Raw genomic sequence first — 14,796 nt, forward strand, 5'->3', positions numbered from 1 at the left:
TGTTCAGGAGCAGTCCGTGAAGACAGAAGCGTAGCCAGCACTATGCACTTACTTACGACAGGGCTTACAGAGCAGTCCCATGTTGAATTCACAAACTCTTCCAGGGAATTAAATTGGGGAATATGGAAATGGGCTTTTAAATTTTTTTTTCATTTATTAGTGAGTACCCAGAAGAAAAAAAAAGAGCTGTAGTAAATTATCAAACTCCTTTGAGTACTGTGGCTGAATAGACAGTAACAGTGAAGCATAGTCCCTGCCAAAGTTACTAAGGGTACCTGCTCAAGTTTATATTTTATGAGAAGTGGATTAGTGTGGACTGGCTTTCTGGTAGGAATTCCTCCCCTCCCAACCCCTTAAAACAGACTTTCGCTGTATTTAAGTACTACTTGCCAATTAAGACAGGATTGTAGCATAGCTAGCTACTAACATGCATAAGTCATGATATTCTTTCCAGAAGCACAGAAGCCATTTTCTGTGTCACATCATGGTGCTTACACCCTGCTGCTTACACCTGGCACGATTTGATCCCTGTTTCAGGTGTTATTTGCTGCCAGTATTGCTAAGAAAGCATTGCCGTGCTGTTTGCTTGCTGGAGAGCATGCCAGGCACATGGACCACCCTGCACCCCAGGCCAGGGCCACGCGCAGCTCTTGCGGTGGTGAAAGGGGGAGCGTATCCCCCGTACAGCTGGAGAGGACCCATGTGTGGTCCTGCTCACAGCTGGGAATTAAAATTTAAGAAAGTGGAACATATAAGTAAGAATAGTTGGTGGGGTGAATTACCAGGCATTAAGAAATCTTATCTTACCTCTCCTGTTCCTTCAGACGGCAGGATTCTTACTGAAGTACTCATGTGGCTGCATGGATGGGAGGCTTCTGTCTCTGTGTGGTGAGACTTAGTTCTTATGTGTAATTTAAAGGCTTTAATGAAAAGCATCAAGAATCAGGAAAACGTTCGGTTGAACAGATCATCTTCTGAGTTACACCTATGTTGCACCTTCTTGCCGTACTGCGCCACAATGTCCCCTTCATATTTATCTTCATGTGTTTAAGAAAAGACTGGACATGGCACTTAGTGCCATGGTCTAGTTGACAGGGTGGTGTCAGGGCAATGGTTGGACTCAATGATCCCAGAGGGCTCTTCCAACCTGATTGATTCTGTGATTCTGTGATTCATTTTGCGCTGGTAGCACGTTGGAGCACAAAACTCCCCAAGAGCAGAGCAGAACTAGGTTTGGAGGGTGTCCTGTGACACCCCGGCCTGGGAGCCTTGATCTGCTGCTCTGAACAAGATCCCCGTGAGCATCGTGGAAGGAGGGAATAGATCAGGCTTCGGACGTGTGATGGGTCACTTCATTTTGAGTACTGCTTTGAAATGATTTCTCATTCTTGAATATTAAAGTAGCCTCAACAGTTTCAAGTTGCAGCTAAGACAAAAGGGGCTGGGTTTGTGTCTTGAATGTTGCTCAGTTGAAACGTAAAAAAGCATCTCTGATTTAATAATTTTCATTTCATTGTGTTTTACACTATTAAGTGTCATCAAAGTGGAATTCTCTCTGTTTGTCCAAAGTGCTTTTTATGCTTACCCTTTTCTCCTTGCTTTAAGATTTCATCCGTAAGTGTGGGCACTGGTGCTGCTTTATTAGTGCTCCCCGTGCACTGTGCTTTGCAGGTCACGGGTGTCACATTTTCTGCCCGTACCTCCCAGAGGCCTCTGCAGCAACACTGAGCACTTGCTTGGTCCTTTCCTGCGCTGCAGAGGAAGGAGGTATTGGGCTGAAAACCAATAAAAGCAAAACACCACCAAAACTACATGTAAACACATATCTCTGCTCATTGGCAGTAATTTTTTGCCCTAAGGCAAGGTGACAGTGGCACGTTCTCACACCAGGAGTCAGCTGGACACGATCAATATAGGCAAGAGGAACAGACAGATATTATCAAGCATTGGAACAGACTGCCCAGGGCAGTGGTGGAGTCACCACCCCTGGAGGGATTTAAAAGCCGAGTAGATGTGGTGCTGAGGGACATGGGTTAGTGATGGACTAAACCATGGGGTCACACCTGTAGCACCGAGTACCCAATTAAAAGGTGAAAGTAAAGCAGGGGATCTCCATGCTTTGTTGAAAAGACCACAGGTGTTCTTTGTGTCCCTTGTTTTAAGTTGGAGCTGTGTTTTCCCAGAACCAGGCTGGCTGGGACTGCACCTCTCTGCACGGCTGTTCACTGAATTTGCTCGTGATTCCTGGGTAGTCGCCTCGCTGTTTCCCTGCTGCGACTGGAAGCGAGCGCTGCAGCCTCTCCACCCTGGCCTAGGAGGAGGCTGAGGCCAGACTTCATTGGTCACAAGCTATAATTTAGACATTAATACTCTTTCAGCAATAAAAACCATTCCTCGGATCTCCCCCAGGGAATTGTCCAGTCATTTTGCATGAACACTCCTTTCCTCTAGTCTCACTTGTAAGTTTTCTTGCTGAGGCATTGCTTTGGTGAATCATACCTATCAAAGCAGATTTTCCTCTTCTCTCGCTCCTGTTGTTGATGCTTTTCTCCTCTTTACTCTTACTAAAATGTCTCTCCTTCGCTGTTGTTTTCCTTTAAATATTTGAATAATGAACAGCAGTAGGCGCAGAACAATTTCTGTCGATGTGAACTGTATGGGTGAGTGTTTGACATGACTTGCTGAGTAGGGAAGGGAGGGCGATGGGGAGCGACTTTATTCAGCAGTGGCTTTCCAGCACTTCCTTGGCTTCCTGTTTGCAAGGAGAGCTTGCAGCCAGCCTTTCCTGCATTCCTCTAATCATTAACACACACGTTTTCCAAATCTATTCCACAGGTGCCAACGAAAAAGCTGAAGAAATATGAGAGAGAGTACCAAACGATGCGAGAGAGTCAGCTGCAGCAGGAAGATCCTATGGACAGATACAAGGTACGGGAGATGCTCTGTGGGAACCTGTTGCGTTGGCTGAATCCTGCGGGGAGTGTCCCGGTCCCAGCGGGTAAGCAGAGGCGCGTGTACCACGCTGGCCTCTCCGCGACACGCCGCTGCGGGCCGTAGGGAGGTTATGTGGCAGGTGCAACTCATCCCCTTTCTTGAACAAGCACTTTGAACACTTGCACTTAGTGGTTTTTTTGCCAGGGATATGGCAATCACAGTTTGTAACTCTCAAGACATCTGCAAGTAGCCACATATAATATGTTTCTTCTTTCAGTTTATATGTTTGTAGGTAACTCTCCTGCTGTTGCACTTTTACGGGAGATCTTCATGAGACGCAGGAACAAAGGGTGATTCTCAGCTACAGACACAAAAAGGAGAAAGTACACATTGTTCTAGCACAAGCTGTGTGCAGTGACATCCACAGAGACTTTTGGAAGATGAGCTCTTCCTTGACTGATATGATCCTGGGTATTCATCTCGGTTTATACCAAGCGTTAGTAATTTTTTGTTAATATAATGCCTAGTACGGTGGGACCCAGAGCTCTGCTGGGGTCCCAAGGTACTATTGCAATAGAATTAATGGTGATAAATACCCTGCTTTAAAGCAGCAGAGAAATAAAGGTTCAGTTATTAATATGATAGTTTGATAGTTCACCGAAAAAAGAATAGTTCTTTAATTTTGGATCAGCATTGCTTATCTTTCCAATGTATTTGCTTTTGTTGTCACTGCTACATTGTGTTGCCATAGATTTTTGTGTGATGGAGGCTCTGCCTCTAGGCATATACTTAGTGTTCAGGATCCATTTATTGCTTACCCTGTTTTGAAAAATTCAGTTTTCCTTAGGTGAAGCTGCCAGAGATGAAGCACTTTACTGCCCATTGCCCAGGTTAGCTGGGAACTGACATTGCTTACATATACCTGTACTGTTTTCCTGCTGTTCTTCGTTGTGCCTTAATATGTTAAGTGACATTGCAGTTGGTACGGAATCTACCAGGAGTGTGGAGTAGTAAATAATCCTACAGGGTGCAACAGGTTTACGTGGTCTGTGAACATAAGGAAAGTGCACCATGTGCAGGAAACATGAAAATCTGTAGTGAAAGATTGTGCCATAATTCATAAATGTGACAAGATAGTTACAGGTACAGAGAAAGTAAAACTGACTTTTTTTTAAAGAAAGTATTTACCTATTTACCTGTGAAAAATTGTTTTGTGTGTAGTTCTTCTGATGTCAAAGGGTGTAGATTTTATTGTTTGTGAGAACTGGGAGCCAAGACCCACTAGAGAGTATGACCTATTTAGGAAAAAAAACAACTTGCTGCTGACTAAGTATTTTTCTAGTGGTTCACTTAGAGTACTGTGGATTTAAAACAATACTTAGAAAACAAAGAAGGCTTCTTTCAAGCTCTGTGGAAGTGTATTAACCAGTTAATCTTGGGTGATGGATGGTGAAGAACATTATCCCCAAGCTGCAAGTGGGGATGTAGAAAGTGACTCTTTGGGCACTGTTTATGTGAGTCGCTATCACAGTCGAGGTCACAGCCCGGGGTTTTGGCTTGCACTTTTGCAGCTCACTGTGTGATTTTTTTATTAAGCCGGATTGGGTCTGATCCTCTTAGCGATGCTGGGATTACAGAGTCCCCGTAACTGGTTAGTTGCACATTAAGTTCAAAGTTCGGACACATTCTTCAGCTGATGAGTGTCGTGGAGAAGTGCTTGTAAGTGCTCTCTGTTCCTTGTCTTGCTTGTTTGATTTTATTAATGTGTCCAGCTGAGGCTGGTAGGAATTGACATTTCAAGAGTGTTTCCAAAGGGCAGCAAGAAACACGAACTGTGTGGGTGCCCACAGGCAGAAGGTGGAGAGCCAGCTTCGCTTGTGCCTTAAGTGATCGCTCTGCAGCCCCTGTGTTTAGAAATGCCTTTCATTTTGGCAGCATCAGCACTAGACTTTGCCCAGCCGGGCTTGGTCTGGGAAAGGACTGGGTCTACGCTGTTGAAAAGCCAGGATTGCCTCGGAGCGTGACGTTGCTGTTCGCTCCCTCTGGCCTCGCACGCTTTCGGTGTGGGCTGTGCCCTGAAGCCCTACATCGTTGTCATTTTTACAGTTTTTCTTCCCAGAACAAAACGAGGTTTTGGTTTAATGCCCAGGAAGGGGATGTTCCTTGGATGAGATCACTGGAGCGGAGGTTCCTGCAGAATATTCCTCTTATAGGTCAAGAAGGAAACAGTCTTTCAGTCTGTTGGTAGGTTTTAGTTATAGCTGTTAAGAGTTTTTGTTTGCAGCGTGTTACAGGTTTTATTGCCAATAGAGATTTGTCAGGACCACGGAAACATTGGCACTTCGGAGTTGCAGTGATGAAGGCTGTCTTGAGTAAGACACCTCGCTGTGACCTGGCCCTCAGTGGAGATGGCTCGATGGACTGTGGAGAGCGTAGGAGAGGGGCCGTGCGCGGCGCGGGGCTGGGAGCAGCCACTGCGATGGCAGCAGGGCCCCTGTCACACTGCCATCTGCTCCTCCCAGGCCATCCCTGCTGCACTCTGAGAGTCCAGGGGAGACCAGGACTGGACCAGAGCAGGGGAGGAGCGCGGCGTGCTTCTCCCTCTCCTCCCCAGCGCTCGGGTCCTCGAGGCGTTCCCGAGCACGGGGACGGTGGGGCTGAGCAGCCTCCCGTGAAACGCCAGGGAAGAGATGCTTCACGCTTGCGGGCAGTGGGGCATGTCCAGGCAGGGTGCTCCTCCAGTCCCACCGAGCCCAGACCCTCCATAGGCTCCAGCAAAGGGCCGCGTTTGCAGCGTCTGGCCTGCCGTTAACCAGTCGTGTTTTCTTGACAGGTTACATTCACGCGCTGCAATAAGCTGTGTTACGTGCCACAGGAGTTCCTGCCCAGCTCATATTTTACGTGTTGATTGTGATTTGACTTAGCTAAAGAACAGTATTAAAGAGTGCCATTATTTCTGCTGTTTGTTTCCTTCTGTATTTACAAGTGTTATTTAGGAAAAGTGTATTTTTTTATGGACACCTTTTCACTTTGTTTTCCATTGCTTATAACAAATTATCGCTCACGTTTTTGTCAGATAGGTTTTTAAAAGGTGCAAAAGTAAATATGTTCTGAATTGCTGTTTGTCACCAAATTTCATGACTTTGGGTTAAAATAAATTACAACTTGCCTATAGAAGCCAGAAATAAAAGTGAGTTGCACGTGCAGAAAAAACAGCAATATAGTTCAGATTGATATTTTTATATATATTATGGGGTTGTTTTCTGTGTTTGAGAACGTCTCATGTAACAGGGTTTTGGTTGACTTGATAAGAAATTGCCGGAGTTGGGCTTTGGGACCTCTTGATTTATAATAAAGAGGATATAACCACACGAAGAAGGGCTGGAGTTTTGCAAGCAGATCCTGCTTGAGCACACAGCTCTATTCTGAGGGCAGAAACGCCTTTTCCACTGCGGACTTTATTGTGCAACGGAGAAGTTGTCTCTCTGAATAAATGTGTGATTTGGACGTGATAGCCTTTTGCATGTTTGAAGTGAAAGCAAACATTAATACACTGGTCATTTTTATTCAGAGTCGTGGTAGCTGGTAACCGTCATGAGGAAAAGCATCCTCTTGATGTGGGTCGTTGTTCGCTTGTGGTTTTTAAAAGAAGCGTGATGGGGCACTTTTGGGAATGCTGCTTCAGTCAACAAAGAGAAAACACAAAGCACCTCCAGGAGCCTCCCTGTTGCTTCCCATGGGAGGTTTTCCTGGAGAGTTTGCTGTAAAAGCCTTTTAGCTTTCTAGGTGGAGGTTCACAGGGTTTTCCTTCGGAGCCCCTCCGCAATCAAGAGCCCTTTCCAATGGGCTTACGAGGACTTCGGTTTGCTCACATCCAGAAAAGCGAATTTTACTCAATGTTTTCATTCCACCGCTGAGGATCTGTTCATGCCCAAAGGTCTGGGGTTTGGGTGTTTGCTCATCACAAAACACTGAATTGCCTAACAAGGTCTGTGACTCGTTCCACCCCGCCCGAGTAGCAGCACAGGGAGGATGCATCATCGCCACTAATCTTGAGGGGAGTTGCTCCTTGGTGCTGGCTGGAAGGGAGCAGAGGGTGGAGTTCAGCCTTTCAGTCTTCCTGAGCTGAGGCTTGCCTCCCGCTTTCAAATTTGCCTCCTTCTTTCCATCCAGTGTGTGATGGAAGCTGGACTACATCCTCTTTAAAACTCAGAACCAAAACCCCACTGAAGAATCAGCAACATTTTTTTTTTTGGCTGTCTTTGGTATTAAAAATTATTTTATATCCTGTTTTCACTGTCTTTACACCAATGGTTGAAAGCAGTATTTGGTCTGTGACCTTACAGGAGGTAAGTTTCTTTGTGTTTGTATGTATCAGTGGTGTTTGTCCCTTTTGGAAATGCAGTATCCTCCTTTTAAAAGCTAACCAGAGTTCACCAGCTGCCTTTTGTAACAGGAAGGAGGAATTTGGGAAAGAGGAATCTCTTACTTTACTGACTGTAGAAACCGAGCAATGCCGCAGAGAGGGAAATCGTTGTTATAGTCAGTAAATTGTTAGTGGCGTGCAGAGAAAAGGCAGGAAGCTGTCTGTTTACACCAAGGACAACTAGCAGGTCTGACGAGTTGGCTTATGCCAGGTTACAAAATGCTGCCTGTGATGCGAGTCCTGCTGTAACGAACCAGCTCCATCTGTTGAACTTTCTGCCATTGCGAAGGTATTTTATAAAACCCTGTAAATATTTCAGAGCCAGCAGAAATAATAGGAAGAGCGCTGTTTGCTGGTTTTGCCTTTACTGTGTAACGTTAGGTTTTATTTAGACTAAAGCAGATGAAGAGTTTCCTCCTGAGGAAGGAGGCAGCTTTTCGCTGCTAGATCTGGGGGGAGGAGCTGGAAAAGACAAACCATCTAATAGCACATACTGCCCTGTGCGGAGGAGGAGTAAAGGTGGCCCTATAAGAGGCTTTCAGCTGGACATTAAAAGTATGGTGAACAAGATAAAAACATCTCTTAGCTATTGACTGGATGCCCAAGGTAAGAGATCTTTAACTTCCTAAAAACGTGCCGTGTAAATCCTGGTTTAAGAGGAGGATAGCGCATTTCCAGCCACGTAGCTTGCTTACCCACTTGTCTGCGAATGCAAACCAGGAACTTCCAACTTCACATTGCGCGGCTTGCTTTGCGGACACCGAAGCTTTTGGCAAAAGCATAGCGAAACTGTTAAAGCAAACTTCTTTCTGGGTTATTTTGTGGAGGTCTTAAGAATTTGCTGATTTCTCCCTCGAAGCGACATCCCTATGAAAAGGTATTGGTGCCGCAGCATCTGGCAGCAATACCAGCCTGATAGGGTCCCGTTTTTTTTAGGTGAACTCAAGTCACGTGCTGGCAGAGCTGTGTCTATAAAAAAATCAACATTTCCAAGATGATCTGAACAAAATACAGAAATAAAGACACATTAGAGCCTTTTAAAATTATTATTAAAGACTGCAATTTGGTTTTACACTTTAAAGTATATATCATCCTTACAGAAGAATTTTACTTTTAACAATTCCTTGTCCCAAAGAGAACACAGTGCAATTAAAATAAAAAAGACTCCCAAAGTTACGTGGTTTTAGCAGTGGTTATTTTAACTGTGTTAAAACAAAAGTATTTTACTTACAGTTTCTGTAACAAAACAAGTTATTTAAAGTACAATCTTTTGGAAAGGAAATAAACTTACTTTCCTGTACAGGGCAGTGCACAGTCTAGTTGCACAATAGAGTCACATTAAGGAGAGGGTATTTGCAGACGTTCTGCTTCCTGCCACAGAGGAAGCTCCCACGCAGAAGAGACCTTCTTTAGCATCCTCTTAGAGCTGTAATTGGCCCTTTTTTGTTTAAGACAAGCATGCAAAACCTTCTTGCAACAGAAATGAAAATTGCAGTTTCACGGTGGCGAGTTTGGAAAGAAAAAAATATCTGAGCGTAGCTGGTGAGCAGGAGGAAGTGAAGAGAGGTGAATAATGTGCTTATGCAAAGAAATCACATTTTGTAGGAAGGCATTCACTGAACAACTCTTGGAGATCTTTTTGCTGTCTTAAGTGCTGACATATATTCCCTTTTACTGTTTTTTCTTGGAGAACATAACTTACCTCTCAGCTGAGCACAGGTCCTTTTTGAAATCTCAGCATGTACATTATTGTTCCTCCACCTACGAGTTTCCACAGGAACTTGGTATTTTTCCTTGAGTTTCTCTAACACACAGATTCCCTTGGCAGTCTCTTTTGGTATGAAAGATTCACAGTCATTGTGTGACTGAAGGCCAGAGCATTTTTTGCTCTCTTAAAATCCATTTGTGGGGGGCACCTCTGTCTGTCTCACCTGGCTGTCTTCTTCTGAAGGTGAAGATGTGTATTTGATGTGGACTCCTGGAAGTCTACTGACCCACAGACATCTTTTGAATACGATTCTGTTTCTTAGCCCTAGAAGAACAGTTACTGAAACTGACGTTTAAATCCCATGAATTACTACTGTTGGTTCTTCTCCAGGGTGCTTACCTGCTCTAGGTAGTGCTCTGCGTAGTCATTTCTGCCTGGGCAGAGTGGGCAGGGAGTGCAGTGCAGGGGAGGAGCAGGGCCTGCAGTCTCCAAGTTCTGCATTTTGCGTTGCTCTGCATTGCCCTCTGAGCAGGTTCTGGGCCTGTGCTTGGGGAGTGAGGTCCCCTCTCCATCGGGCACTTTTTCGCAGCAGGCGTCCTGTAAATCGTGCGCTCATTGCTGGCGAAAGCTACAGAGAAAGTGCACAAATGGCAGTACAGGTTATATGAGCTGTAGGGAGTTCTCTGCTAAATGCTGTTCTTCACTGGTCCCACAGAAGGCAGGAGGTTGGCACTACATCATCTACAAAATGGACTATTTTTATGGATTCCTGCAGCCACAATTTTGTAGAATGGAGCAGGACAGCTTCCTGCTTTCAACTGAAAACATCATCATGAGTATCTCTTAACTGGTCCCTGTTCACTGCTGCTGGGTGGGATTTTATCTGCCTAATTTCTGTTGATGATGAGCAAGCAGAAACCAAGTGCTTTTGTGGAGAGGGCTGTGTTTACTTTTGACAGAGAAACCCTACAATCAGCGTGTCGCTTGTGCGACACAAACGGAACCATTGGGATGTAAGTGGAATCGCTGCATTTGCACTGCTGGCTTAATTCACTGTTGTTTCCCAGAGCAGCAGTCCTGTCTTAATGTGCACTCTTGCCTTCTCAGTGTTCTACACACACAATATACTCACTTATTGCTCTTTAATATTGATAAGGATTAACTTCCTTTTCTGGTTGTTCCTTTCTTTCTGCAGAGGGAGAACCGCAGGCTCCACGAAGCAAGCATGCGGCTGGAGCAGGAGAACGATGACCTTGCCCATGAGCTTGTAACAAGCAAAATTGCCTTACGGAACGACCTGGACCAGGTAATGCTAACAGAGACGGGTCCCAGCTCAGGCTTGGCAGCACCGATTCTAGGAGCCCTGTTGTGTGCTCAAGTGAAAACACCAACCCAATATTAACAGCATTATAATATTAATATAGACACAATATAATAAAGACACAATAAAGACACAAATAGTGTCTTTACTTTTCCTGACAGCCTCATTTCTAGTTGCAGTCAGAAAGCTGGATTTCCACATGTATGCAACTGTAGGCATGCTCAGTGGTGTCTGGCCAGCACTGACTGCACCTTCTCTGTTGTGGGTTGTTTTAGAAAATGTAAGCCATAACCTTTAGGCAGACAGCAAAGAATGAACATTTACTTGAACAAGGCATCACGTACTCCTCAAAAGGCTAATTTCAAGGGAAGGTGCCTTGCAGAATGTCTGCCACCTTGCGTGGATCTGGTTTTCACAGCAGTTTTAGTACAGCCAATGGAATTCAGAGATAATGAAGTGGCATGGCACCAAATATTAGAAGGGCTCCTGGGTGTCCTTTGATAACTGCTTTTGTTTCCTGTGAATACTGGCATGGGGAGGGCAGCAGCATTCAGAGCCCTTTATCTCAGAGAGCTACACATTCAACCCTCCTCTTTCCGCAGTGTTTTATATAGTATTGGTAAATTCCTTACAGCTATTATTAAGGTACTGAATACAGGAGAGCCATACTCCAGCACACCTCGTGATTAGTCCCTTGCTCAGTGAGGACTGTAGGGCCTCTTGTAAAATCTTTTTCTGCAAGGGCCTCTCCATTTGATTTCCCGTAGTTATTTGGCTTTCTTTATCTACCACTCAGAATAGTAAACACTGTTGACCACAGTTGTGCAATTTGTATTCCCGTTTAGTCAGACCCTTGACAGGCTCTGCTGATTTCGATCCATGTGATTCTAAAAATCTGAGCCGTCTTGGTGAGCAAGCACAGGCAGAGATGTGCTTTGCATGATGGAGCGGGCAGTCCTGCATGAAGGCCAAAAGCAGTGTGCTGAGGTGCTCTATCTTCCCCAGGAATAGCTGTACCTAAAGCAGCTTGAAGCCTGCTGCTGCCCGTGCTTGGTTTTTCTCAAGTATCATGACAAGGGTGAGGTGGGGGTCAGTCTCTCTCCCGGGTAACCAGCGATAGGATGAGAGGGAATGGCCTCAAATTATGCCAGGGGAGGTTCAGGCTGGATCTTAGGAAGAGTTTCTTCACTGAAAGAGTCATTAGGCATTGGAACAGGCTGCCCAGGGAGGTGGTGGAGTCACCATCCCTGGAGGTGTTCAAAAAACGTCTAGATGTGGTGCTTCAGGACATGGTTTAGCAGGCATGGCGGCATTGGGTCGATGGTTGGACTTGTTGATCTTTTAGGTCTTTTCCAACCTTAACAATTCTATGATTCTATACCTTTCCCAGTCCCAGTCCTTGCTCTCCTGCATTTAGCAGTCTTTCTGTAGACAAGAGTGGCTCCATGAAGGTTTTCCACACCCTGCCTCAGTCCACTGGCACTGAAAGAAAAGCTTTGTGCTGCTGCACTCACCTGCGAGGACAGGCGGTACCGTACACCACTGCAGCTGCTTGGGGAACCTGGAATGAACACATAAGAGGAGGAAAGATTTGTAGTTCCTTCAAAGCATATCTTAAACAGGTCTTTCATCAAAAATATCCTTGTCATCCCCGAGTTCTTTTGTCCTAAGATGCCAATCTTATCAATTTTCTGTTCTTTCACTACACACACTAAGCAATACAGGAATCCTCAGTCTGTCTCTTCAGTTGTGACCCTGGTGGGGCTGCTTCTGCTACCCACAATCAAACTGAGTCCTATTTGACCACAACCCTTGCCCCTTCTAGCACCTAGTCCCTGAGCAGAAGGAGTGGTGTGATGCAGTGTGTGTTTCCCAGCTGGGGAGGTCCCCAGAATATATCCAGCCAGTGAGAAATACATTTCTCTCCTGGTGATCGGTGAGGATAGTGCTCACAAAACCAAAGCATTCCCAGTATGTTCCACTGTAAGCTCAGCCCTTCAAAGAAAGGAAAAAATTCATATTCTCCAGTACACACACAGTATCAGGTTTCTCCCCATAATACTTATTTGCACTGATAAACAAACCATTTTATATGGTGGTCCTGTTTGTCTCTTTTATACTTGTGTTTGCTTTGTAAGATACAGTGCAGGCACCTAACATTTTCTACAATATCTGGTTTCTCCACTTCCAGATACAAAAATGGAATGAGTTACCTGAAGTTACACAGGAGCTAACACACGCTGCCCTCGCTTAGATTAATATTGTTCCCAAGAAGAATATTCTATACATCATTGTCTGCATTAGGGTTGTATTAGGATATAGTGTCTATGCTTACTTGCCATCTGGGCATAAGTAAACGTTTGGGACAAGGTTCCTTTTGCACAGTTGTTGAAACACCATGAAATAACTTAGAAAATAGCTACTTGGGAAGGGAATTTCATATAAAAAGACACGTTAAATGAGCCATGAGAGGGCAGGAAAAGGCAATGCTAGAACCTGAATCTGCAGTATTTCTGAGGTGTATACACCAATACATTTGCATTGGCACAGATCACACCTGATTTACACCAGCATTTCTAATTCCAGGCTGAAGACAAAGCGGATGTTTTGAACAAGGAACTCCTCCTGACCAAGCAGAAGCTGGTGGAGACGGAGGAAGAGAAGCGGAAGCAGGAAGAGGAAACTGCTCAGGTAAGGCGTTCTCCACCTTCTCCCATTCAGCAAGCAAATGCAAGCACAAGGATATGCAGAAAAGCATCAGTGTGTTGCAGTTGTGGATTTTGTCTTCAAAATGCAGTTGCAATTAAAAATTTACAGTGCCAGGGTAAATTTTTTTTAAAAAAGTATGGTTTTCAGTGTTTTCCTTTACTTGAGCTCTGAATGTTCAGTTTGCCATACCTCATCCTTTTCCCAGTATTGTAATAATCATTTTCACTGATGGTGAGCAATCACAACTAAGACGACACAATCAGACCTCTCTTAGTTATCTAAACAAGGAGCTGGAGGAGTTGTTACCTTGTAAGAGGCCATTCTGGAGTCAGCTGCTGGTTCGCTGAAACAAAGCCGTGAACGTTCCTGTCTGAAGGTAGAACCAACAGCAGAACAGAGCTGAGGGCTGGGAGAATTCTGCTGACTAGACCTGGCCTCACACTCATTTGTGAAATGTTCAATCTTAGTTTTTTAATCCTGTCTCTCTAACGTGCTGCATACTGACGTACACAAAAGTTTGTTTCAAAAGTGACACCCTGGTTTTTATTTTTGCCATTTGACAACAGTGACTACAACAATCAAACAGTGATTCTTTGCGTCTCTCTGAAATGGAGGTTGCCGAGTTCTCTGTTTGCTATAAACAAGGCAGTTGGAGGCCTTTTCCCTACTGAAAGTGCTCTCAAAATTTAGTGGTTCTGAATGGTGGAGGAATGAGTTCTCCTGTTCCGGAGATGAGAGCGATAGCGCTGAGAGATTCTTCTCCCTGTTCCATCTGCAAACAAATCATCTGTCTGCCCAAACCTGCTGTGACAGTGTGCAGAAAAACAAAACCAAAATCAGTAAAATCCACTTAAGTCATGCTCTTGTTTTGTGTTCTCTGGACCAGGCTGTACCAGCATTTAACGCAGAGAAAGAGAATTACCCTGTGGGAGAATTCTCTAAGCAGGGATACACGTATCACAGCAGAGACTGCTTGGTTATAACTGAATATAGTAAATATTTGTATACTGAGTAGATGAGAGTCTTGTCCTAAGAACTGGACTTTGGTAAGGCAAAGCTGCAGAAGTGTTGTAAACACAGCAAGGCTTTGAGAGAACAACGTGATGGCACATTTTGAGAACTTCTTTCAGTGTCCTGTGTAACTTCTCTCCTTCAATTCCTAGCTGAAGGAAGTCTTCAGGAAGCAGCTAGAGAAGGCAGAATCTGAGATTAAGAAAACGACAGCCATTATTGCAGAGTATAAACAGGTACTGTTCTAGACACACTTTCTCATCTTTATTTGTCACCTTCTTTCAGCCTGTTCTGAGAGCTGAATTTTCAGAGCTGCAGATCTGATCCTTTCAATAAGATATACTACATTGCAGGCTTTCAGAGAGCAAGCATTGTAACTTGTCATAAATCTTTTTGTGGTTTTCATAATAGTCTCCTAATGTAGGGCATCAGGAATAACCTGTCTTTAAGCTAATTTTAGTACTGTCGGGTGAAAATGCTGCTTTGCTCTGTGACCTAACACAGTGTAAACATTAGAAACCAATTAATCCATAAAATGTTCCAGTCTCCATGTGCAGGTTCTCTATTGAATACTGCCATTTTTTTTCAGTCTCATTATCAGCAGCAGTGGGTTTGTTAGGGTGCATATACCCGAGTGAGGTGGAATTTAAGAAATGTTGGCTCTGACAAAAATCATTGTTAAAAAAC

At 44.5% G+C, this 14,796-nt stretch overlaps 1 protein-coding gene across 12 annotated transcripts in view; it reads left to right on the forward strand.

Annotated features, from left to right (window-relative positions):
- Nucleotides 1–14,796, forward strand: part of RABGAP1L (RAB GTPase activating protein 1 like) — a 257,691-nt gene that overhangs the window by 235,667 nt on the left and 7,228 nt on the right. For 9 of the 12 annotated variants that reach the window (XM_068417064.1, XM_068417065.1, XM_068417063.1 and 6 more), the window contains 4 exons: nt 2,836–2,928; nt 10,264–10,374; nt 12,976–13,080; nt 14,262–14,345. In XM_068417064.1, coding sequence (XP_068273165.1) covers nt 2,836–2,928; nt 10,264–10,374; nt 12,976–13,080; nt 14,262–14,345 — 393 coding nt within the window. Of the gene's footprint in view, nt 1–2,835; nt 2,929–3,211; nt 6,447–7,344; nt 7,967–10,263; nt 10,375–12,975; nt 13,081–14,261; nt 14,346–14,796 lie in introns of those variants that run through there. The other 3 variants (XM_068417074.1, XM_068417070.1, XM_068417069.1) reach the window with 3 other exon arrangements.

This window comes from Nyctibius grandis, chromosome 21 (assembly GCF_013368605.1).
Source record: "Nyctibius grandis isolate bNycGra1 chromosome 21, bNycGra1.pri, whole genome shotgun sequence".
Lineage (NCBI taxonomy): Eukaryota > Metazoa > Chordata > Aves > Nyctibiiformes > Nyctibiidae > Nyctibius > Nyctibius grandis.